General features: G+C 44.4%; 1 protein-coding gene across 1 annotated transcript in view; it reads left to right on the forward strand.

The window, feature by feature from the left end:
- The window catches only part of LOC121539803 (carboxyl-terminal PDZ ligand of neuronal nitric oxide synthase protein-like), a gene marked incomplete at its 3' end in the record, with an annotated part of 253,155 nt that overhangs the window by 102,436 nt on the left and 123,237 nt on the right, over positions 1-27,482 (forward strand). Inside the window, exons 3-4 of the mRNA XM_041848478.2 lie at positions 15,944-16,036; positions 19,388-19,446. Coding sequence (XP_041704412.2) covers positions 15,944-16,036; positions 19,388-19,446 — 152 coding nt within the window. The remainder of the gene's footprint in view (positions 1-15,943; positions 16,037-19,387; positions 19,447-27,482) is intronic.

The following is a 27,482-nucleotide window of genomic DNA, read 5'->3' on the forward strand; positions in this document are numbered from 1 at the left end:
GAGATTAGGAGCACTCCCTTTAAGAGTGTGCTCCTAATCTCAGCTCGTTACCTGTATAAAAGACACCTGGGAGCCAGAAATCTTTCTGATTGAGAGGGGGTCAAATACTTATTTCCCTCATTAAAATCCAAATTAATTTCTAACATTTTTTACATGCGTTTTTCTGGATTTTTTTGTTGTTATTCTGTCTCTCACTGTTCAAATAAACCTACCATTAAAATTATAGACTGATCATTTCTTTGTCAGTGGGAAAACGTACAAAATCAGCAGGGGATCAAATAGTTTTTTCCCTCAGTGTAGTCCTAAATATTTCAAAAACTAAAAGCACTGTATTTGGGACAAATGATTCACTAAATCCTAAACCTCAACTAAATCTTGTAATGAATAATGTGGAAATTGAGCAAGTTGAGGTGACTAAACTGCTTGGAGTAACCCTGGATTGTAAACTGTCACATGTCAACATGTTGATACAACAGTAGCTAAGATGGAGAGAAGTCTGTCCATAATAAAGCGCTGCTCTGCCTTCTTAACAACACTATCAACAAGGCAGGTCCTGCAGGCCCTATTTTGTCACACCTGAACTACTGTTCAGTTGTGTGGTCAGGTGCCACAAAGAGGGACTTAGGAAAATTACAATTGGCTCAGAACAGTGCAGCACGGCTGGCCCTTAAATTTACACAGGGAGCTAACATTAATGATATGCATATCAATCTCTCACGGTTCAAAGTGGAGGAGAGATTGACTTCATCACTACTTGTTTTTGTAAGTGTGTTTGCAAGCTGAATGCACCGAGCTGTCTCTTTAAACTACTAGCACACAGCTCGGACACCCATGCATACCCCAAGAGACATTCCACCAAAGGTCTCTTCACAAGTCCAGAACAGACTATGGGATGCGCACAGTACTACATAGAGCCATGACTACATGGAACTCTATTCCACATCAGGTAACTGATGCAAGCAGTAGAATCAGATTGAAATAACAGATAAAAATACACCTTATGGAGCAGCGGGGACTTTGAAGAGACACACACACAGTTACAGACACACGCATACACACACAAATGCTAGCACTCTTCACACAAGTACATCTAAATAACTTTGTATGGTGGTATTATACATTTTGTATTGTAGACATGTAGTGGTCTAATAATGTTATAATTTGTTTTATGTGTAATGTAAGTGCCTTAATGTGTTTGGACCCCAGGAAGAGGCCTTGGCAGCAGCTAATGGGGTTCCCTAATAAATACAAATACAACTAGTTTTTTCAATAGTAATGGTATTAGGTTTGGCTGGATTTAATGGTAAATGATGTTTTCTAATATTGTTATTGAAAAACCTCAACTGCAATGCAATGTTTTATAATTGTATTATTTTATTAATGATTGTCACAATGTTTTAGTCACTAGCCCATTTTTGTAGGAAAGGTCTTCATATTAGAATTGCACAATAGGGTTAGCCCTCTCAGAGAGCTGCCATTTGTTGGACTATTCAAAGAGAGTTGGGTTGAAGCATTAGGTTGCTAAGAGAAGGACAAACTGAATTGCTTTCATGGAGGACTGGCTGGACTTGTGAGGATGACCACACAACTTATTTTCATCATGAGCGAAAGCTATTGGGGTTCTACCCAAAGTTGCAAAGAAAATGTTGTAATACATTTAATAAACACGAGACCAACAACATGGATCACAAGATTCACAGGGAATACATTACATAGGATGAAGAAGCATTCCATACTACTTGTCAGACATTGTAGCAGGTGATTTGAACGGAGTCAGGCGCAGGAGGTGTAAATCACAGAATACTGGTTTATTGGGCCAATACAGCGGTTCGCAGCAATGCATAAAACAACTATAGTGCAACTTAACGGCGCACTGGGAAAAACAAAACACACGGGTGAATATCCCGGCGATAAAGTACAATATGCTCCACCGAGCTATCGACACCTCCACATGGAAACAATCACACACAAAGACATGGGGAGCAGAGGGAATACTTATACAGACCCTGATGAGGGGATATGAAGCAGGTGTGTGTGAAAACAAGACAAAACAAATGGAATGATGAAAAGAGGAGTGGCAGTGGCTAGAAGGCCGGTGACGACGAACGGCGAAGCCTGCCCGAACAAGGAGAGAAGGTAACTTTGGCGGAAGTCGTGACAGTACCCCCCCCCTTGACGCCGACACCGGCCAGGAGGATGCGAAGCAAGGCGATCCGGATGGTGACAGTGGAAATCCCGTAACAGGGAGGGATCAAGGACATCCTTCACCGGGACCCAGCACCACTCCTCCAGACCGTACCCCTCCCACTCCACGAGGTACTGAAGGCCCCCCACCCGACGCCTCGAATCCAGGATGGAAAGGATGGAGTATGCCAGGGCCTCCTCGATGTCCAGAGGGGGCGGAGGGACCTCCCGCACCTCAGACTCCTGGAGCGGACCAGCCACCACTGGCCTGAGGAGAGACACGTGAAACGAGGGGTTAATACGGTAATCTGGAGGGAGTAGCAACCTATACGTAACCTTGTTTACTCTCCTCAGGACTTTGAACCGCCCCACAAACCGCGGGCTCAGCTTCCAGCATGGCAGGCGGAGGGGCAGGTTCCGGGTCGAGAGCCAGACCCGATCACCCGGTACAAAGACCAGGGCCTCACTGCGGTGGTGGTCAGCGTTGGCCTTCTGGCGACACACTGCGCGCTGGAGGTGGACGTGGGCAGCGTTCCACGTCTCCTTCGTGCACCGAAACCAGTCGTCCTCCGCAGGAGCTTCGGTCTGGCTCTGATGCCACGGTGCCAGGACCGGCTGATACCCTAAAACACATTGAAATGGTGACAGGTTAGTGGAGGAGTGGCGGAGAGAGTTCTGTGCATATTCGGCCCATGGCAAGAACACCGACCACTCCCCCGGCTGGTCCTGGCAGTAGGACCGCAGGAACCTACCCACATCCTGATTCACCCGTTCCACCTGCCCATTAGATTCGGGGTGAAACCCAGAGGTATTGCACGTTGGTTCAACATAATTTCATTACGTGGAAACAACGTTGATTCAACCAGTGTGTGCCCAGTGGGTAACTTTTTACTTATCTAATCTTCTCAGATAAGTGCATAGGGGCAAGAAAGTGGTGTACTTTGGACACTAGGTTGTGTTTAACAGCCAATCTGTTATTTAAAAGGGCAGATAGCAGAAGGCAGGTGTCTGGCTCCTCACTCTGTCTCAGGAAAAGTATTAGATATTGGAAATTGGAGATTTCACTCTCACCTTTTCTCCCAGACAGTCACCTCAGTAAAATCTTTACATTCCTCGAGCCATTACCAGTTTTTCTCTCTCTCTCGACCTCATTCTTTCACACACACCCACACTCAAACTCTCTCCCTCTCTCCCTTATTCCCCCTCTTCCTCTCTCCCGTATTCCCACTCTCTCTCAGGAAGAGAGGTGTCAGGGAGATTGATTGGTCTAACTGATGGTTCCTGGTCGATAATCAAAACTAATGCTACTTGTTAGGATTGAATTAGAGCCTTCATGGATCACTTTGGCCGCTGGGCAGTAACACACACTGCTGCTCAGGGACTGCGTGTGTGTCCGTGCGTGTGTGTGTGTGTGTGTGTAGGCAGGTGGGTAACAGTATTGGCCTGGTTCTGTCTTCTCCAGCTGTCCCCCCTAACAGATGGAAGGGAAGTTGGACAGCATCACACACACACACAAGCACACACACACACACACCACAATTGCTCTCAAGGAATACTTCATAATGTCTTTAAATTGGCAATCCGCAGTTACTACATACATTTTCTTTACTTATAAATTACTGATATACAGTATACCCATTAATATACTGTAACATATAAATGCCTCATGAGCTTAGTTCAACTGTTGTATCCCATCAGAACCCAAAATATAAGCTTGTTTTAATCCAATGTTTGTAATGTAAATGTAAACAAACACTGTATCGCTTCAAAACATGGTCAAAACTATACTTTTGATATCATGGATGGTCATTCCTTGGAACCATATATATAGTTACATTTCTCCAGCCCCATCCCTCAGCTTTTTACTAATACAGCGGCAGGGAGTCGGCTTTGTTATTATTTCAAGTGCAGATTGCCCCTTTAAAGATCAAAAGCGTATGCTCTTTCATAAGGCAACTATTTATGTAAGACCCTTCCATGGAAATGCTGGCACACTGAACTAGTCAGCTAGCTGGCTGACACTGCGTCTGAAAGACACCTTTTGGTGTGTGCGTGTGTGCGTGTGTACGTACGTACGTATGTGTGTGTGAGAGACGAAATGCAGGCAAAATGCCGCATCCAACCTCTGTGAAAAGGTTTATTATTATGGCAGTCATTGATGAATGGCTCTGTCGTTGTTGGATGATATGAATGGTATTTGTATGTGTGTGAAAATAGCCTTTGAGACTGAAGATGGCATTATGTTTGTCTGATGGTGTTGTTATTGCTTTGATGGATTACAGAGCAAACGGCTGGAGCCGACCTTTAGGAAATAATGACATGCTTTTCTGGCGATATGAAGGCTAAATGTTAAATGAATCAAATGCTGAGACAGTGTACAGTATTTACATGAACAGTATTTCTAAGGGAAGGATTCGTCTTCTAAGCCCTGTCTTTTTCACAAGATAAAATTTTCAAAATGGCAGCGCAACAATTAATGGCTTTTTTAGCAGGGAGCCATTGCAGCGTTAACTGTCGTAATTAGGTCAGTTTATTTGGTCCTTTCATGTGTCGTTGAACATCCCATCATCAATAGTAGATATAAATTGGAAATTGAAAGTGAATGTGCTGTGACACCATTACAAGCCTGCCAGACCAGACTAGCTGATGTGATTGACTGATGATTGACTGATTACGCCGCATAGATGCATATACTGTATGTGCCAGCTGTCCAGTGAGAGCCATTAGATAGATGCAGTCATATGGCCTGTGTGGTCCAGCGGTTAAAGCCGCTCACCACAGCATACATGTATGCCAGAGTCGGCATGGGTTCAAATCCGTCCGACTGCCCTTTGGTTCATCCTACTCCTATTCCTGTTATTCCAACACTTTACTATCTCTTCAATGAACCTAAAAAATTACGAAAGGAGTGGGACAGCCCCACTCCTTAAAAAATACCTTTAAAAAAGAGGCCATTCAGATGCACCCACAAGCCAAACAAATACGCACACACACACACAGATGCGCAAACACATGTCGCACAGACAGTCTCTGTACTGTATTGTATGTATGTCTGTCTCTACCCCTCTGTCCGTCTGCCCCTCTCTCTGTCTGTCTTCCTGGCTGTCTGTCTTCCTGTCTCTGCCTGTCAATCAATCATGTTAGCCGCTGGTCTGGTAACAGGTAGTGGTCAGCAGATTATTCCTCTTCCTCAGGGTTAAGCAGAGGATGAGATTCCTGGCAGGCCCCAACCTCAGCCTAATAGCAGGCAGACAGTGTTTTACTCTCCTCCCTGGAATTAACTCTCCTCCAGAGAATGTAGCAATGCTCAGAGTCCTGACTGCTGCATTACTGCTGCACTGAACAGGCCAGGCAGGCAGACATCTCAGCCAGATAAACTTTTAATGGACTTTTCAAACCTGGCCAGTATGGATTAGCTGGTGTGGATTGTGCTGAATACTTGAATGTGCCTGGAGAGAGATTTGGGGATTTCTATGCTGAAAGGGAAATGCACTGGCACCTCCAAGCTCCAGCTGACACAGGTGGCCAGTCTGGCCACACATACACACACACACATACACACACACACACACACACACACACACACACACACACATACACACACACAGGGGCATACTTAGTGATTTGGAGCCCAAGGCAGAGGCCAGCCTGAGGCCTCCTGCCCAGAGCCTTTTGGGGATCCTAAGCGAGATTTGGTTGGTGCCCTTCGTGCCCGGTTGGTAATTCAGCCATGATTACTACAAGGTTTAGATAGTTGGCTAGCAATCTATAAAATGTTAACTGACATGGGCTAATTGACTGACATAACAAGAGGAAAACTGCTGATGCACTACCGAAATTGCACCTTCTGTATTCTACTATTCTAACTCCCAACAGTAAGTTGAGACCCCAACTGAGTTCCTAAAAATAAAAAATCACGAGCCCCCCTAATGATGTGAGGCCCCAGAAAATTGCCTTAGTTGCCTAATCTTAAATCTGCCACTGCACACACACACCTCGCTGTGTCTGTCTGGGCCAGGTGCAGTTGGCTACAGTGCAGAAAGGATAGTCAGTATTCTCCCACACCGCAGACATCAGACAGAATAACATTTAAGTAAGATATTCAAGACATGAAGGCATCAGGTTCACATTGATTTATGCTGCTGCTAGGTCTAGGCCTATATGTTTATGACAGAGTTGTTTTTCCCAGTCATGTTGTGCAAATGTATATGTGAGTGCACTCTTCATCCCTATGGCTGTGCAGGCATGGTGTGTGATGTATGTGTGTTTCTGAAGAGCAGAAATCTTTACTGTGCTCAACTCTGATTGATCATACACTAGCAGGGGTAAGGGTAATACACTCTGCAGATGAAATCAGGGAAGCTAGCCAAAGCCTTTAAACCTCTAGCTACCTTCCTATCTAATGCCTTGAAGAGTCTCCCCTGCTAGCCAATGTCTTTGAGAGACAGCTGTAGAAAATGCCTCTTAGTTATTTTTTTATTTTTTTTGCTAAATTGGAAGAGACACGTACAGTGAGGGGAAAAAAGTATTTGATCCCCTGCTGATTTTGTATGTTTGCCCACTGACAAAGAAATGATCAGTCTATAATTTTAATGGTAGGTTATTCTGTCTCTCAGGTAACAGTGAGAGACAGAATAACGCATCAAGAACGCATGTCAAAAATGTTATAAATTGATTTGCATTTTAATGAGGGTAATAAGTATTTGACCCCTCTGCAAAACATGACTTAGTACTTGGTGGCAAAACCGTTGTTGGCAATCACAGAGGTCAGACGTTTCTTGTAGTTGGCCACCAGGTTTGCACACATCTCAGGAGGGATTTTGTCCCACTCCTCTTTGCAGATCTTCTCCAAGTCATTAAGGTTTCGAGGCTGACGTTTGGCAACTCAAACCTTCAGCTCCCTCCACAGATTTTCTATGGGATTAAGGTCTGGAGACTGGCTAGGCCACTCCAGGATCTTAATGTGCTTCTTCTTGAGCCACTCCTTTGTTGCCTTGGCCGTGTGTTTTGGGTCATTGTTATGCTGGAATACCCATCCACGACCCATTTTCAATGCCCTGGCTGAGGGAAGGAGGTTCTCACCCAAGATTTGACGGTACATGGCCCCGTCCATCGTCCCTTTGATGCAGTGAAGTTGTCCTGTCCCCTTAGCAGAAAAACACCCCCAAAGCATAATGTTTCCACCTCCATGTTTGACGGTGGGGATGGTGTTCTTGGGGTCATAGGCAGCATTCCTCCTCCTCCAAACACGGCGAGTTGAGTTGATGCAAAAGAGCTCCATTTTGGTCTCATCTGACCACAACACTTTCACCCAGTTCTCCTCTGAATCATTCAGATGTTCATTGGCAAACTTCAGACGGGCCTGTGTATGTGCTTTCTTGAGCAGGGGGACCTTGCGGGCGCTGCAGGATTTCAGTCCTTCACGGCGTGTGTTACCAATTGTTTTCTTGGTGACTATGGTCCCAGCTGCCTTGAGATCATTGACAACATTGCCCAGTCATGTGAAATCCATAGATTAGGGCCTAATTAATTTATGTAAATTCACTGATTTCCTTATATGAACTGCAACACTTGCGTTATATTTTTGTTCAGTATATATTAAAGTTTGATACATTTGGTCAGTGCAATTATAGTATTGATAGGAAAATCATAGGGTTCAACTTAAGCAACAAAATAACGATTAAATAATCCACAAATGAATAGTCATGTCAGAGCCAACAGTACAAAGACAAAATCCACAATGTAAATTACAATCTTAGTCTTGCCTGAACCTCTGGTGTGTCTTTTGAGTCTGAATGGGAGTCCAAAACCAAGGAAATACTGTCACGCCCTGGCCTTGAGAGCCCGGTTTTCTTTGGTTGGTTTGGTCAGGGTGTGAATTTCTATGTGTACATTCTATGTTATTGTAGATCTATGTTGGCCGGGTGTGGTTCCCAATCAGAGGCAGCTGTTGCTCGTTGTCTCTGATTGGGGATCATACTTAGGCAGCCATGTTGCCTACCTATGTTGTGGAATCTTGTTTCTATGTGTTTTGCTTGTCTTATGTTTAGCCTTTAGAACTTCACGTTACGTTGCTTTTGTTGTTTTGTCGGTGTTTAATAAGTAAACGAACATGTACGCATACCACGCTGCACCTTGGTCCAATCCTGTATTCAACGAACATGACAAATACAGTAAATAATCCAAAGGAAAAACCCTCAAAAAGACAAAATAGTTAAATCCCAAAGCAATCCCAAATATAAATCAATAATCCAACAGAAATCCAAAAGGTCCAATGGAAATGGATGGCTCTGGAATATCTATTTTCCACACAAAAACGTATTTTTGAGTGTAATTCCGCTTTAAAGTAACTGTCCAGTGTTTCCAGATTTCTATGAAATATGACCTATAATTAATTACAATATGAGTGAAATAGTTTTCCTTCCAAAAAATGAAGTATGTTAAAAAGCAGCTTTTCTGTGTTTGAATAGTGTGGGCATACCTCAACAATAGAATGCTGTGGGCCAGAGCCATATATTTAGAAAGGCATGAGAACCCGGGGATTATCGTGTGAATAACTCCCGACTAAGGGCTGTTCTTAGGCCCGACGCAGATCTGTTCTTATGCCAACATGTTTTTTTAAAGATGAGTGACGTTTTCATTAAAAATATATTTGAATGAGTGAATCTGTTTTATTTCATCCTTCCACTAGACAATATAGTCCGGGCAAAAGCCAGTTGTTAGTTCTGCATTCTGAAGTTGCTAGCCAAACGAGCTGGTCCTCCATTCCAAACGTTCTAAGCCAGTGGTCACCTACTGGTCGATAGTCGATCTCCAAGACATTCCTAGTCTATCGCCTAACATTTCTGTAAAAAACCCAACGATAAAACTTGTGTTCATATTTTTTTAATTTGTCTCGCGCTGTTGGTGGTAGGTGCACCCGCTTCAGCTGCCCTGCGCGCCAGGTAGGCGACGTGTTCCCATTTTGAACCATTTCGGCAATGTTCCCTCAAATTACTGCCAATGTTCACTAAAACAAAATTAGGCACTGAACAAATTTCAGGTCTGCTAAGCTCAAACTTGAACGTTGTGAAAATTCTGTTCAACTTCTGGCGCGCGTTTACTGTGAACACTGAGGTGTACCTGCTTTAAGTTAGTTTTCACAGTGGTCAAGTAGGCTACTGTGGCTATGTGATCATAATGTAGGCCTACCAGAGTGCATCTCATAACATTTTAACATGGAAATAGCTATTCTATCGTCCAGCCTACAGTAGCAGCCAATGGGTGGTGTTCAATGTAGGCCTACATTCATGAGACTTTTGAAAAAAGTTTATCCACTTGTCCTTCAGACAAGGAGGTGACTGAAAATGTTTTTGTGTTGTTTGATGCAAGAAACCACTTTACAAAATTAAATGCATCATTATTCCCATACCATAAACTAAACAGCGCCGGAGAAGATGGCTGCCGTTTTACAGCCCTCTAACCAATTGTACTATTATGTGTGTTTTTCGCGTTATTTGTAATTTATTTTGTACATAATGTTTCTGCCATCGTCTCTTATAACCAAAAAGAGCTTCTGGATATCAGGACAGCGATTACTCACCTCGTATTGGACTAAGATTTTTTCTTCAACGAGGCGGCCGCGAAGGATATCATACAGACACCCGACAAGGCCCAAATCCCGTCATTCGGCGTGAGGAAGAGACGGAGATATCGTGGACGTAGATCGGGGTGCCTTGTAAGGATCCGACGGCGAGCGAGTAAACTGCCTCTTCCATCAATCCTATTAGCCAATCTTCAATCATTGGAGAACAAATTGGATGACCTAAGAGTACGGTTATCCTACCAACGGGACATTAAAAACTGTAATATCTTATGTTTCACCGAGTCGTGGCTGAACGACGACATGGATAACATACAGCTAGCGGGCTATACGCTACATCGGCAGGATAGAACGGCTGACTCCGGTAAGACAAGGGGTGGCGGTCTGTGTATATTTGTAAACAACAGCTGGTGCACAAAATCAAATACTAAGGAAGTCTCGAGGTTTTGCTCGCCTGAGGTAGAGTATCTTATGATAAGCTGTAGACCACACTATTTACCAAGAGAGTTTTCATCTATATTTTTCATAGCTGTCTATTTACCACCACAAACCAGTGCTGGCATTAATATTGCACTGAATGAGTTGTACAAGGCCATAAATCAACAGGAAAACGCTCATCCAGAGGCAGCGCTCCTAGTGACCGGGGACTTTAATGCAGGGAAACTTAAATCCGTTCTACCTAATTTCTACCAGCATGTTAAATGTGCAACCAGAGGAAAAAAAACTCTAGACCACCTTTACTCCACACACAGAGACGCATACAAAGCTCTCCCTCGCCCTCCATTTGGCAAATCTGACCAAAACTCTATCTTCCTGATTCCTGCTTATAAGCAAAAACTAAAGCAGGAAGCACCAGTGACTCGGTTAATAAAAATGTGGTCAGATGACGCAGATGCTAAGCTACAGGACTGTTTTGCTAGCACAGACTGGAACATGTTCCGGGATTCTTCAGACAGCATTGAGGAGTACACCACATCAGTCACTGGCTTCATCAATAAGTGCATCGATGATGTCGTCCCCACAGTGACCGTACGTACATACCCCAACCAGAAGCCATGGATTACAGGAAACATCCGCACTGAGCTAAAGGGTAGAGCTGCCGCTTTCAAGGAACGGGACTCTAACCCGGACGCTTATAAGAAATCCCGCTATGCCCTCCGACGAACCATCAAACAGGCAAAGAGTCAATACAGGACTAAGATTGAATCGTACTACACTGGCTCTGACGCTTGTCGGATGTGGCAGGGCTTGAAAACTATTACAGACTACAAAGGGAAGCACAGCCGCGAGCTGCCCAGTGACACAAGCCTACCAGACGAGCTAAACCACTTCTATGCTCGCTTCGAGGCAAGCAACACTGAAGCATGCATGAGAGCACCAGCTGTTCCGGATGACTATGTGATCACGCTCTCCGTAGCCAATGTGAGTAAGACTTTTAAGCAGGTCAACATTCACAAGGCCGCAGGGCCAGACGGATTACCAGGACGTGTACTCCGAGCATGTGCTGACCAACTGGCAAGTGTCTTCACTGACATTTTCAACATGTCCCTGACTGAGTCTGTAATACCAACATGTTTCAAGCAGACCACCATAGTCCCCGTGCCCAAGGACTCTAAGATAACCTGCCTAAATGACTACCGACCCGTAGCACTGACGTCTGTAGCCATGAAGTGCTTTGAAAGGCTGGTCATGGCTCACATCAACACCATTATCCCAGAAACCCTAGACCCACTCCAATTTGCATACGCCCCAACAGATCCACAGATGATGCAATCTCTATTGCACTCCACACTGCCCTTTCCCACCTGGACAAGAGGAACACCTACGTGAGAATGCTATTCATTGACTACAGCTCAGCATTCAACACCATAGTGCCCTCTAAGCTCATCACTAAGCTAAGGATCCTGGGACTAAACACCTCCCTTTGCAACTGGATCCTGGACTTCCTGACGGGCCGCCCCCAGGTGGTAAGGGTAGGTAACAACACATCTGCCACACTGATCCTCAACACGGGGGCCCTCAGGGGTGCGTGCTCAGTCCCCCTCCTGTACTCTCTGTTCACCCATGACTGCGTGGCCAGGCACGACTCCAACACCATCATTAAGTTTGCCGACGACACAACAGTGGTAGGCCTGATCACCGACAACGATGAGACGGCCTATAGGGAGGAGGTCAGAGACCTGGCCGTGTGGTGCCAGGACAACAACCTCTCCCTCAACGTGACCAAGACAAAGGAGATGATTGTGGACTACAGGAAAAAAGAGAGGACTGAGCACGCCCCCATTCTCATCGACTGGGCTGTAGTGGAACAGATTGAGAGCTTCAAGTTCCTCGGTGTCCACATCACCAACGAACTATCATGGTCCAAACACACCAAGACAGTCGTGAAGAGGGCACGACAAAGCCTATTCCCCCTCAGGAGACTGAAAAGATTTGGCATGGGTCCTCAGATCCTCAAAAATTATACAGCTGCACCATCGAGACATCCTGACTGGTTGCATCACCGCCTGGTATGGCAACTGCTTGGCCTCCGACCGCAAGGCACTACAGAGAATAGTGCGTACGGCCCAGTACATCACTGGGGCCAAGCTTCCTGCCATCCAGGACCTCTATACCAGGCGGTGTCAGAGGAAGGCCCTCAAAATTGTCAAAGACTCCAGCCACCCTAGTCATAGACTGTTCTCTCTGCTACCGCACGGCAAGCGGTACCGGAGTGCCAAGTCTAGGTCCAAAAGACTTCTCAACAGCTTCTACCCCCAAGCCATAAGACTCCTGAACAGCTAATCATGGCTACCCGGACTATTTGCACTGCCCCCCACCCCATCCTTTTTACGCTACTGCTACTCTGTTAATTATTTATGCATAGTCACTTTAACTCTACCCACATGTACATATTACTTCAACTACCTCAACTAGCCGGTGCCCCCGCACATTGACTCTGCACCGGTACCCCCCTGTATATATAGCCTCCCTACTGTTATTTTATTTTACTTCTGCTCTTCTTTTTCTCAACACTTTTTTTGTTGTTGTTTTATTTTACTTTTTTTGTTTAAAATAAATGCACTGTTGGTTAAGGGCTGTAAGTAAGCATTTCACTGTAATGTCTGCACCTGTTGTATTTGGCGCATGTGACCAATAAAATTTGATTTGATTCGTTATGTATAGTACGACATGCTGTACGTCGTACTGTGCGTTGTTATGGTTTATGACAGTGTGCTGCTTTACGTATGAATGGGTTGTCAGAATGAGTGGCACATGTCATTAAACATCAGAGTGATGTACAATGTGAAACTGTGCAGATTCTTCTACGGTTAAACTAGATATAACACCATTATTGCAGAAATCAGACAAATTATGCTACCCTCTGCCTATTGGCTAATTACACTATATATACAAAAGTATTTGGACACCCCTTCAAATTAGTGGATTCGGCTATTTCAGCCACACCCATTGCAGACAGGTGTATAAAATTGAGCACAGAGCCATGCAATCTACATAGACAAACATTGGCAGTAGAATGGCCTTACTGAAGACCTAAGTGACTTTCAACGTTGCACCGTCATAGGATGCCACCTTTCCAAGAAGTTAGTAAGTCAAATTTCTGCCCTGCTAGAGCTGCCCCAGTCAACTGTAAGTGCTGTTATTGTGAAGTGGAAACATCTAGCAGCAACAACAGCTCAGCTGTGATGTGGTAGGCCACACAAGCTCACAGAACGGAACCGCAGAGTGCTGAAGTGCCTAGAGCGTAAAAATGGTCTGTCCTTGGCTGCAAAACTCCCTACCGGGTTCCAAATTTGCCTCTGGAAGCAATGTCAGCACAACAACTGTTCATCGGGAGCTTCATGAAATGGATTTCCATGGCCGAGCAGCCGCACACAAGCCTAAGATCACCATGCGCAATGCCAAGCATCAGCTGGAGTGGTGTAAAGCTCGCCGCCATTGGACAGTGGAAATACGTTCTCTGGAGGGATGAATCACGCTTCACCATCTGGCAGTCCGACGGACGAATCTGGGTTTGGCGGATGCAAGGAGAGCGCTACCTGCCCCAATGCATAGTGCCAACTGTAAAGTTTGGTGGAGGAGGAATAATGGTCTGGGGCTGTTTTTCATGGTTCAGGCTAGGCCCCTTAGTTCCAGTGCTGCCAACTTTGTGGCCCTTTCCTGTTTCAGCATGACAATTCCCAGTGCACAAAGTGGGGTCCATACAGAAATGGTTTGTCGAGATCGGTTTGGAAGAACTTGACTGGCCTGCACAGAGTCCTGACCTCAACCCCATCGACACCTTTGAGATTAATTGGAACGCCGACTGCTAGCCAGGCCTAACCGCCCGACCTCACTAATGCTCTCTTGACTGAATGGAAGCAAGTCCCCACAGCAATGTTCAAACATCTAGTGGAAAGCCTTCCCAGAAGAGTGGAGGCTGTTATAGCAGCAAAGGGGGGACCAGCTCCCCATTAATGCCCATGATTTTGGAATGAGATGTTTGACGAGCAGGCGTCCACATACTTTTGGTCCTATAGTGTAGCTTATTCAAGCCTGTCTCAAAATACAACACTGCACATTTAAGACAAATAAAAGCTCTTTACCTGACTCGCTATTCAAAGATTTCTAGAAATGTACACGTTTTGGGGTCTTGTAGGAAGCAATCACTCCCCCATTGCTGACTACAAATTATCTATAACTGGGCTAATAACTCACCATCTAGCAAAGGATATGAACAAATGTACAAATGTGCACATGTTGCAACATGTAGCTCTCACTTTGATCTCAAAACAAGCACATCTACTCACGACTGCTCATGTTGTAAAAACAGTCCAGTTCAAAGTGAATGGCACAGATCCATATATGGCAATGGTCTATTTGCATATAGGCCTACTACAGCTCTGATTGGTTATGGCGCACCGGTCTGTGTAGAGTACGGGTCTGAGTCATGCCCAATAGAATCCTACTCCGATGCGTTCTGCCTAAAACAACATTTCTTGCATAGTTAGTTTTGCATACAAATTGCATAGTTCATTTAGTTTCGGTATGTTGCATTGAAAGTGGCTAATTTTGCATTGATTCAATCACAATTCCCACAGTGAAGGGAAACATTGGTAGTGTTAACTTACGGGGAAAACTCTAGAAAGTTGAGTGAAGTTCAATCTCATGCTTCTCTGCACAGAAGAAGGTGTGTGTGCGGGCACAGCTTAGAGGGAACATTGATTACCGGTGTGATCATATAGCCTACCTCAAATGTTGAAATATGATTTTTTTAAAGGGGTCTGAGAAGAACAACAATGCATTAGCAGGGCAATTCAAGCAAAGCCAATATGTGGTGATAATGTTTTGGGCCTATAGCCTACTGCACAAACCTCATTACTACAGTACTGTTTTTAATAGGTTAATGTTGCATAGGCTTACGCTTTTTAAGTAATGTAAAAAAAAAACTGTAGATCTCGGCTTGCATTTGGACTCAGAAAGTGATCTTGACTCAAAGGTTGGTGACTACTGTTCTAAGCAAAAACAATTGCCATGCAGGCTAGCTACTTCTTTCCAGCCGCTAACTAGCCAACTAAAGCTAACACACAATCCCATCAAGCAGGTGAAATGACAGCAAACTATGTGCATTTTCGTTTGTTTTACCTTTGTTTCTATTTCCATTTATTTGGATATACCCATTATAATGATCCTGATAAATGAATTTGCCTGGCTCAGAGAAACTGTCAGTCTCGTCACGTTCATGAGACTTTTGAAAAAAGGCAGGCAGTAAGGTTTAGACAAATCCCAGCCTAGTAGCATTAGCAAACCCCAGCCGAGTAGCATTGGGAACTATTTTCTAGGGGAGTTTGTAAATTGCCTGGCTGGGCTGTGGAACAGTGGATGTGCATTGATAATTCAAATTTCCGACTTGCTAACTGGTTGTAGTTATACACATGCCGCGTTCAACCAGTTATTACATTTACATTTTAGTCATTTAGCAGACGCTCTCATCCAGAGCGACTTACAGTTAGTGAGTGCATACATTTTCATTTTCATACTGGCCCCCCGTGGGAAACAAACCCACAACCCTGGCGTTGCAAGCGCCATGCTCAACTTGCATTGAAAAGTTAATCCGTTCTTCTCTAATTAAAAGTTAAACTATTCTTCTCTAATTGTTATATAGTTACTAATTTGAATCAATCTTTCTTTCCACAGTATGAATTCAAAGTGAAAAACATAAAGAAGAAGAAGGTCAACATCATAGTCTCAGTGGATGGAGTGAAGGTGGCACTCAGAAAAAAGAAAAAAGTGAGTCTGTTTATAGTGAGTCTTTTATTTATCTTTTGTAACCTGTTATTATATTTACATTTGTGACTGTCTGGAGCTTAGGGGCAGGGAGTAGAGTGGATGGGTGTTGTGTTGTTTCTAACCTCCCCTGTCAAACTGTGCCCACTCAGCCATTGTTGAGCCATGTCATATCCTGGGGTTGTGTTAAGGAGTGAGTGGGATTCAAATCCTGTCACCAGCTGTGAGAGGGAGTGATTAGCGAATCTGTGCCCTGTTAAATAAGGCTCCAGGCAGGGTAGAGTGAAGGAGAGGATTGAATCTGTGCCTGGCTAAACTAACAATTCAGACAGGGTAGAGTGGCAGAGAGGAGTGTATCTGAGTGGCAGAGAGGTGTGTGCTGTGCATGTGTCCACTCTATCCCACTCTAAATGCCAATGGATGCTTCTATGTCCGCAAGGGTGCGCCGGCCTATCTGCTCCTCGGGGGTCCAATGGCCTATATCTCACCTCCCCACACATCCCAGCCAACAAAACTCTGTGGATGAGGCTTTATTTATGCAGTCAGTGGAGTGGAAGAAGGAGACCTAGTATGAGGCATAAAAAAAAAACAATACTTGAACACAAACTGCCAGCAAGTCTTCTATATCAGAGTCATTCCAGTGCAGAATGGATTACCCTTTAGAGTCCACACAGACCAAGGCCCTTACCTTTATACGGGACTCATCCTATGGAGGAAAATGAGAACAGAGAGAGGAGGAAGGAGGGAATAAAGAAAGGAGGAAAGAATATAGAAGGAAGAGAAAGGGAATAGAGAGAGGAGGAAGAGCAGAATAGAAGAAGTGACCACTAGACCGTAAAGGATAATTGCCCTCGATAACCCCTGTGAAAAAACAAGAGAGAAAAGCGCCTCACACCCTGGTCAGACCCTCTAAGCAGACAGTAAGGGCCTCTGCCAGACCCAGAAGCTCTGGTTGTATTATTCTAAACAGCTGGAGTGAACTGGTGTTTGTATTGTTATTATGAGCTGTACAGTGAATGCAATTATTGTGGTTTGAATGGGGCTCTATTGGGCTGTGTCTGCTTTGTCTCTCAGCCTGCTCTCTGGCGAGGGATGAAATGTCAACTCGTCCAGAGACTGCCTCATTTACATCTCACAGAATGGAATGAAAATCAATAGGATAAATAATTCCAATCACTCTCCTTTTGACATTTATATTATGTCAGTAATCTGGGACGAAGCCCAGTATAGAGAGAAAAATAAAGAATGAGATTGAGAGAGCAGAATGAGAGAAAGACAGAGAGAGTGTCACGTACGTTAAGAGACGGGTCGGACCAAGGTGCAGCGTGAAAGGCGTACATGTTTATTTAACTAATAAACACACGACACAGTAACCAAAATAACAAACTTAACCGTGACGGTCCAAAGGGCTAACACACAAGCCTAAACAGGAACACAACAAGATCCCACAACACAGGCAGGAAAACTGGCTGCCTAAGTATGATCCCCAATCAGAGACAACGAGCGACAGCTGCCTCTGATTGGGAACCACACCCGGCCAAACATAGAAATACAAACCTAGAATATTCACACCCTGACCGAACTAACTAGAGTTCTATAGGCCAGGGCGTGACAGTACCCCCCCAAAGGTGCGGATTCCGGCCGCACAAACCTGACTGAATAGGGGAGGGTCCGGGTGGGCTTCCAGCCTCGGTGGCGGCTCCGGAGTGGAGAGGCTGACCGGAGCTGGCTTGGGCACCGGTGGAGCAGACCGCTCTGGCTCCGGAGTGGAGCAACCGACCGCAGCTGGATCAGGCACCGGTGGAGCGGACTGCTCTGAACGGGCACGGGCCGGACTGACGACGCGCACCACTGGCTTGGTGCGAGGAGCAGGAACAGGCCGGGCCGGACTGGGAACACGCACCACTGGCTTGGTGCGAGGAGCAGGAACAGTCCGGACCGGACTGGGAACACGCACCACTGGCTTGGTGCGAGGAGCAGGAACAGGCCGGGCCGGACAGGGAACACGCACCACTGGCTTGGTGCGAGGAACAGGAACAGACCGGACCAGACTGGGAACACCCACCACTGGCTTGGTGCGAGGTGCAGGAACAGGCCAGGCCGGACTGGGAACACGCACCACTGGCTTGGTGCGGGGAGCAGGTACGGGGCATACCGGACTGGGAACCGGCGCTGGAGGTGTATGACTGTCTCCGTCCTTTACACTCCGCGCCCCGTCCTCCTCCAGTGAGGACTCCTCCTTGAGCCCCCACGAGTGCCGTGGTCGGGGCTCCTCTCTGTCGCTCCCCGACCACCCTTTTAGGCCCCCCCAAAAAAAAGTTGGGGCTGTCTCTCCTTCCCACCCTGATCCCTTTCAGGGCCTCCATCTGCCTTGCCAGATCATCTTATCTCCCGCCAAGTCCATACTCTTTGCTCCTCCTGGGCACGCTGCTTGGTTAATTGGTGGTGGGATCTTCTGTCGCGTACGTTAAGAGACGGGTCGGACCAAGGTGCAGCGTGAAAGGCGTACATGTTTATTTAACTAATAAACACACGACACAGTAACCAAAATAACAAACTTAACCGTGACGGTCCAAAGGGCTAACACACAAGCCTAAACAGGAACACAACAAGATCCCACAACACAGGCAGGAAAACTGGCTGCCTAAGTATGATCCCCAATCAGAGACAACGAGCGACAGCTGCCTCTGATTGGGAACCACACCCGGCCAAACATAGAAATACAAACCTAGAATATTCACACCCTGACCAAACTAACTAGAGTTCTATAGGCCAGGGCGTGACAGAGAGATAATGAGTCAGACCGAGAAAGAGAGAGAAAGCTAGGGAAAGTGAGAGAAAGAGTGCATGTGAGGGAAAGAGAGAGACTGAAAGAGTGAGAGGAAGAGCTAGAGAGAGAGCAAGCAAAAAAGAAGCGGCCAAAGAGAACGACTGAGTAAGAAAGATATGAAGAGAGCGAGTGAAAGAAGATGAGAGAGAGAGCGAAAGAGAGAGAGAGAGCAGAATATCTAAATGGAACATCACAGCTAGATAACTGTTGTCTTCACCGTGTGGATTGTGGATCGATTGGCTCAGTATAATCAATATCTCCTTGAGCCCAACATCCAGCCCAGCAAGGTCAAAGTTAATTACCGTGGCAATCCGAGACACTGTGTTAAATGACAGTAGCTGTAGTTAGCGGCGACAGCCTCATTTAAAGTGTCTGATGTAGGTGTAAAGGTACCTCACAGAGGACCTGACCTCCTCTCACTCCACCTTAGCCTCTCTCACACACTTCCCTAACATACACAAACCCCTGGCTGACTCTCTTCCACACACTCTTCACTAAACAAGTGTTATTCTGTCTTTCCATAGAAGAAGGAGTGGACGTGGGATGAGAGTAAGATGATGGTAATGCAGGATCCCATTTACAGGTAAGACTTCACACTTCAGCACCATCTTACAGCAGTAAGTTTGTCCCATCGAAGGGCATGTCAGGTCAAGGCGGGGCCTGGGTGGTTTCCATGGTGACAGCTGGTGTCATAACACTCTTATTGTCTCCAGATGGGCTGGGTCGGTCCAATCTGACCCTGGGACACACACAAAGACACACACACACCCTGCAGCTCCTCGGGTGGTTCAGACCAGTCCAAGACGTTACCATGGATGGGGGTATAGAGCTTTAATTTCACAAACGATTGACCACAGCTAATTCCTTGTGTTACACTAATAGCGTTAAAATCTGTGTTGTACAGTATACAATTATCGATGTTGAAAAGTAGTTGAAATTTGGTCAGTCCACCCTGGGCTTGATGTTAACATCCACAGACGGACCAGACTAGACCAAATCTGAACCTATCATAGACGTACAGTACCAGTAAAAAGTTTGGACTCATTCAAGGGTTTTTCTTTATTTTTACTATTTTTTATATTGTAGAATAATAGTGAAGACATCAAAACTATGAAATAACACATATGGATCATGTAGTAACCACAAAAGTGTAAACAAATCAAAATATATTGTATATTTGAGATTCTTCAAATAGCCACCCTTTGCCACATGTGCTAAGCACTTGTTGTCTGCTTTTCCTTCACTCTGCGGTCTGACTCATCCCAAACCATCTCAATCGGGCTGAGGTCGGGGGATTGTGGAGGCCAGGTCATCTGATGCAACACTCCATCACTCTCCTTCTTTGTAAAATAGCCCTTACACAGTCTGGAGGTGTGTTGGGTCATTGTACTGTTGATAAACAAATGACCCATTAAGCCCAAACCAGATGGGATGGCGTATCGCTGCAGAATGCTGTGGTAGCCATGCTGGTTAAGTGTGCCTTGAATCCTAAATAAATCACAGACAGTGTCACCAGCAAAGCACCCCCACACCTTAACACCTCCTCCTCCTTGCTTTATGGTGGGATATACATATGCGGAGATAATCCGTTCACCCACGCCGCGTCTCACAAAGACAAAGCGGTTGGAACCAAAAATCTCACATTTGGAATCCAGACCATAATAAACTGAGGGAAATATTACCGTAATTCCGTTACCAAAGTTTGCATCTGCACAGTTCTTCCACTAAATTAGTTTTTGTAAATAAAATAATGTAAATTGTTCAAAGTAGTCCTTGTGGATAGATGTGTTTGGTTTGTTAAACGTTGAAATCAATGTTTTTTGTTTGGCATACATTTTAAGTGAAAAAACTGAGTCAAAGCGAAATGTCATTTCCGTGGAATTGCCCAGATCTGGCTGATGGTAGTGAATGGCCCAGTGCCCAGTGACCAGAATGAGCAGTTAAACGCCACTGCTGGGTTAATTGTGGTTTAGTGATGGAGAGTATCCATATGTAAAGGTTTTTATTGATTTGAATGATTAATCACACACACATACAGCACACACACACAGGACTTTGGTGATGGAGGCTGTCCAGTGAATGTGTTATGGATTGTAATGACTGAATCTGTGTATAAAATATGGTATTTTATGATCTAATGAGCAATTGAATGGTTCAAGGTCAATAGCCCGAGCCATTTGAAAATGTCCAATCATAGTGTGTGCATGATGTACCTGCAGTATTGACTCATTTAAGCAGCACTTAACACTATTATTCAAACAAAAGGATCCTGGATGATTTATCTGAAGGGGTCTTTCTGCGTTGTTACAATGCCTGCTTAGGGGTTCACCCCGTATTAGTGCCACACCGGCGGTCACGAGTCATGACAGCAGTCAGTTTCCATGTGACCGTTTAGTCACGGTAATTAGGCTTCTCTAAGCTCTGATGCTGCTGATGGTCATTAGTAGGCTACCAAATCACTCTGACATCAATGCAAATAAAAAATGGAATCGAACACTTCATGAGAGCATGAGCTCATGTTGCTCAACATTTCTATAGGCTATGCAATTGCGTGAGAAAACAGAGTGATGACCTCTATTAAAAAGAGGAGGATCCCATCAGCTTTCTATAGGCTAGGCCTACTATATTTATTTCTCAACTTTCCTCATATTAAGCACATTGCTTCTCTTTACAAAAGGAGTATAGCCTACCTGGCTGGCATGAAAATGAACCACGGGAAAAGCGTTCTCCATTCACTATTTAAGTGCATAGATTATATGTATTTTTTCTGCTGACCCTGTTTCGAGACAGGTGCATGACAATGGTCCATTGGAAATCAAAACAAATTTCACACATATATTATTTAGTATATGTAAAGACAAGATTAAATCAAGAATAGTGTGGTGGGTGACAATAGCCTATCACTTGTGAATGATGCCCAGTTTAAGACAAGAAACAGTGCATGCTTTTTTTGGCAACTTTTTCAAAACATAGTTGCACACCTCATGTAGCCTAGCACATAGGCCTATATGTTTTGATAAGGTTTGTATCACAACTAAAGTGGTCAAATAACTTCTTAAAACAAAGCACATTAATCCGCTTTACAACCGGTGTAGTGCCTAACTGACATACTATACACAGCATGTGAGTTTCAAGTTTGGGGAAGATCAATTTCACCATAAAAATGAACCTTTATAATAAAAGCATTACATGCATAATCGCATTTGTGGTCACTTTTGAGAATGGTGTTTTCCTGCTAATGGAACATTCGCGCTTATAGCCTACTGCCATGCGCGCATTGCTGCGCTTATAATGTGAAGAAAAAGCCTAATAGTTTATCAACATTTTAAGCTAAATTTTTCTCATCTTTTGTGTCAGGCTCATTGCTTAAAACAGTTTTTTTATGCTAGTGGTTATATTAATTTGGGATCTATTGCATCCCACAACTGTCCCAGACTATGTTTGGAATATGTATTTCTCGCACAGAATAGAATAGGTCAACTTTTGTACTATGGGGGATAGTAGATTGACATAGGCTAGTGCTTTTGCTGTTCGTTAGGCCTACTCATCTTGTTGGCTGATGAAAAGGAAATGTGGACAGTTCTTCCAATATCTTCCTCGGAATTGGATACGGACGTGCGCAGTTGCATCTCCGATGTGTCTGTCTTCACTTGTAGCCTGTGAGAAAGACCTGATCACGTGACAGAGAGCCATGTGCGTGAGAGGTGCTTTGGCAAGCATGGATTTTTTTAGTGGGCATTACGGCCACACAAAGGGGATACAGCCGGGAAATTCGAGGCATTATCAAGTGCTTGTCAAATTGTGAATGAGAGACTTATGAGGTGTGGACAGCCTGCGCAAAAAACAAAGCAGAGCTCATGCCTTTCATGCAACTTTTTTCAGATCATCATTACAGTCGCATCATGCAGCCTTAGAATGTATAAAAAATCAAAACATATTTGTATCACAACAAAAGTTACATAAATAACTCTAAATTAATCATATACAGTGGGGGGGGGAAGTATTTAGTCAGCCATCAATTGTGCAAGTTCTCCCACTTAAAAAGATGAGAGAGGCCTGTAATTTTCATCATAGGTACACGTCAACTATGACAGACAAATTGAGAATTTTTTTTCCAGAAAATCACATTGTAGGATTTTTAATGAATTTATTTGCAAATTATGGAGGAAAATAAGTATTTGGTCACCTACAAACAAGCAAGATTTCTGGCTCTCACAGACCTGTAACTTCTTCTTTAAGAGGCTCCTCTGTCCTCCACTCGTTACCTGTATTAATGGCACCTGTTTGAACTTGTTATCAGTATAAAAGACACCTGTCCACAACCTCAAACAGTCACACTCCAAACTCCACTATGGCCAAGACCAAAGAGCTGTCAAAGGACACCAGAAACAAAATTGTAGACCTGCACCAGGCTGGGAAGACTGAATCTGCAATAGGTAAGCAGCTTGGTTTGAAGAAATCAACTGTGGGAGCAATTATTAGGAAATGGAAGACATACAGTGGGGGAAAAAAGTATTTAGTCAGCCACCAATTGTGCAAGTTCTCCCACTTAAAAAGATGGGAGAGGCCTGTAATTTTAATCATAGGTACACGTCAACTATGACAGACAAAATGAGAAAAATAAATCCAGAAAATCACATTGTAGGATTTTTAATGAATTTATTTGCAAATTATGGTGGAAAATAAGTATTTGGTCACCTACAAACAATCAAGATTTCTGGCTCTCACAGACCTGTAACTTCTTCTTTAAGAGGCTCCTCTGTCCTCCACTCGTTACCTGTATTAATGGCACCTGTTTGAACTTGTTATCAGTATAAAAGACACCTGTCCACAACCTCAAACAGTCACACTCGAAACTCCACTATGGCCAAGACCAAAGAGCTGTCAAAGGACACCAGAAACAAAATTGTAGACCTGCACCAGCCTGGGAAGACTGAATCTGCAATAGATAAGCAGCTTGGTTTGAAGAAATCAACTGTGGGAGCAATTATTAGGAAATGGAAGACATACAAGACCACTGATAATCTCCCTCGATCTGGGGCTCCACGCAAGATCTCACCCCGTGGGGTCAAAATGATCACAAGAACGGTAAGCAAAAATCCCAGAACCACACGGGGGGGCCTAGTGAATGACCTGCAGAGAGCTGGGACCAAAGTAACAAAGCCTACCATCAGTAACACACTACGCTGCCAGGGACTCAAATCCTGCAGTGCAAGACGTGTCCCCCTGCTTAAGCCAGTACATGTCAAGGCCCGTCTGAAGTTTGCTAGAGTGCATTTGGATGATCCAGAAGAGGATTGGGAGAATGTCATATGGTCAGATGAAACCAAAATATAACTTTTTGGTAAAAACTCAACTCGTCGTGTTTGGAGGACAAAGAATGCTGAGTTGCATCCAAAGAACACCATACCTACTGTGAAGCATGGGGGTGGAAACATCATGCTTTGGGGCTGTTTTTTCTGCAAAGGGACCAGGACGACTGATCTGTGTAAAGGAAAGAATGAATTGGGCCATGTATCGTGAGATTTTGAGTGAAAACCTCCTTCCATCAGCAAGGGCATTGAAGATGAAACGTGGCTGGGTCTTTCAGCATGACAATGATCCCAAACACACCGCCCGGGCAACGAAGGAGTGGCTTCGTAAGAAGCATTTCATGGTCCTGGAGTGGCCTAGCCAGTCTCCAGATCTCAACCCCATAGAAAATCTTTGGAGGGAGTTGAAAGTCTGTGTTGCCCAGCGACAGCCCCAAAACATCACTGCTCTAGAGGAGATCTGCATGGAGGAATGGGCCAAAATACCAGCAACAGTGTGTGAAAACCTTGTGAAGACTTACAGAAAACATTTGACCTGTGTCATTGCCAACAAAGGGTATATAACAAAGTATTGAGAAACTTTTGTTATTGACCAAATACTTATTTTCCACCATAATTTGCAAATAAATTCATAAAAAATCCTACAATGTGATTTTCTGGAATTTTTTTCTCTCATTTTGTCTGTCATAGTTGACGTGTACCTATGATGAAAATTACAGGCCTCTCTCATCTTTTTAAGTGGGAGAACTTGCACAATTGTTGGCTGACTAAATACTTTTTTTCCCCACTGTACAAGACCACTGATAATCTCCCTCGATCTGGGACTCCACACAAGATCTCACCCCGTGGGGTCAAAATGATCACAAGACCGGTGAGCAAAAATCCCAGAACCACACGGGGGGACCTAGTGAATGACCTGCAGAGAGCTGGGACCAAAGTAACAAAGCCTACCATCAGTAACACACTACGCCGCCAGGGACTCAAATCCTGCAGTGCCAGACGTGTCCCCCTGCTTAAGCCAGTACATGTCCAGGCCCGTCTGAAGTTTGCTAGAGTGCATTTGGATGATCCAGAAGAGGATTGGGAGAATGTCATATGGTCAGATGAAACCAAAATAGAACTTTTTTGGTAAAAACTCAACTCGTTGTGTTTGGAGGACAAAGAATGCTGAGTTGCATCCAAAGAACACCATACCTACTGTGAAGCATGGGGGTGGAAACATCATGCTTTGGGGCTGTTTTTTCTGCAAAGGGACCAGGACGACTGATCCGTGTAAAGGAAAGAATGAATGGGTCTATGTATCGTGAGATTTTGAGTGAAAACCTCCTTCCATCAGCAAGGGCATTGAAGATGAAACGTGGCTGGGTCTTTCAGCATGACAATGATCCCAAACACACAGCCCGGGCAACGAAGGAGTGGCTTCGTAAGAAGCATTTCAAGGTCCTGGAGTGGCCTAGCCAGTCTCCAGATCTCAACCCCATAGAAAATCTTTGGAGGGAGTTGAAAGTCTGTGTTGCCCAGCGACAGCCCCAAAACATCACTGCTCTAGAGGAGATCTGCATGGAGGAATGGGCCAAAATACCAGCAACAGTGTGTGAAAACCTTGTGAAGACTTACAGAAAACGTTTGACCTGTGTCATTGCCAACAAAGGGTATATAACAAAGTATTGAGAAACTTTTGTTATTGACCAAATACTTATTTTCCACCATAATTTGCAAATAAATTCATTAAAAATCCTACAATGTGATTTTCTGAAGAAAAAAAATCTCATTTTGTCTGTCATAGTTGACGTGTACCTATGATGAAAATTACAGGCCTCTCTCATCTTTTTAAGTGGGAGAACTTGCACAATTGGTGGCTGACTAAATACTTTTTTTCCCCACTGTAGGAGTACCTGTTTCTTTGTTATCCACTCAACACAGAACAGCCGCATGTGCGCACTCCCTCAAATCATTTGGAGAAAATAGCCTTTCTATGTTATTCAGCTTTGTTCAATTGTATTCTTCATACTTTAAAATAATATAAAATAATGCCATGGAATTCTAATCAAATCTTGTCTGCTAATTTAACTAGTGTGGCCCACAGCCTTATGGCATAGCCAGATCAGGGCCTAACATAAGGACAACTCAGAGTATGCTATTCTGTTCTTCTGAAATAGACTACATTTTCTTCATATCATGTTTCTATAGACCTGTCTAAAATAAATAATGGATTTATTGTGATGGTGTAGGCTATACAGTGTATTTGGAAAGTATTCAGACTCCTTGACTTTTCCACATTTTGTTACGTTACAGCCTTATTCTAAAATGGATAAAATCAATAAAAAATCCTCATAAATCTACACACAATAACCCACAATGACAAAGTTTTTTAGACATTTTTGCAAACAGAAATACCTTATTTACATAGTATTCAGACCCTTCGCTATGAGACTCGAAATTGAGCTCAGGTGCATCCTTTTTCCATTGATCATCCTTGAGATGTTTCTACAACTTGATTAGAGTCCACCTGTGGTAAATTCAATTGATTGGACATGATTTGGAAAGGCACACACCTGTCTATATAAGGTCCCACAGTTGACAGTGCATGTCAGAGCAAAAAACAAGCCATGAGGTCGAAGAAATTGTGTCGAGGAAAAGGATTGTGTCGAGGCACAGATCTGGGGAAAGGTACCAAAAAATGTCTGCAGCATTGAAGGTCCCCAAGAACACATTGACCTCCATCATTCTTAAATTGAAGAAGTTTGGAACCACAAAGACTCTTCCTAGAGCTGGCCGCACGGCCAAACTGAGCAATCGGGGGAGAAGGACCTTGGTCAGGGAGGTGACCAAGAACCCGATGGGAGAAACTTCCAGAAGCACAACAATCTCTGCAGCACTCCACTAATCAGGCCTTTATGGGAGAGTGGATGGACGGAAGCCACTCCTCAGTAAAAGGAAAATGATGGTCGGATTCACGTTTATCGTCGAAGAAATGAGCATAACACCGAGGCCTGTACTCTGGAGCGGGATCGATTTGGAGGTGGAGGGTCCGTCATGGTGTGTTTCAGCATCATCGGACTGAGCTTGTTGTCATTGCAGGCAATCTCAACGCTGTGCGTTACAGGGAAGACATCCTCCTCCCTCATGTGGTACCCTTCCTGCAGGCTTATCCTGACATGACCCTCCAGCATGACAATGCCACCAGCCATACTGCTCGTTCTGTGTATGATTTCCTACAAGACAGGAATGTCAGTGTTCTGCCATGGCCAGCGAAGAGCCCGGATCTCAATCCCATTGAGCACATCTGGGACCTGTTGGATCGTAG

The sequence above is a fragment of the Coregonus clupeaformis genome, chromosome 26 (genome assembly GCF_020615455.1).
Source record: "Coregonus clupeaformis isolate EN_2021a chromosome 26, ASM2061545v1, whole genome shotgun sequence".
NCBI lineage: Eukaryota > Metazoa > Chordata > Actinopteri > Salmoniformes > Salmonidae > Coregonus > Coregonus clupeaformis.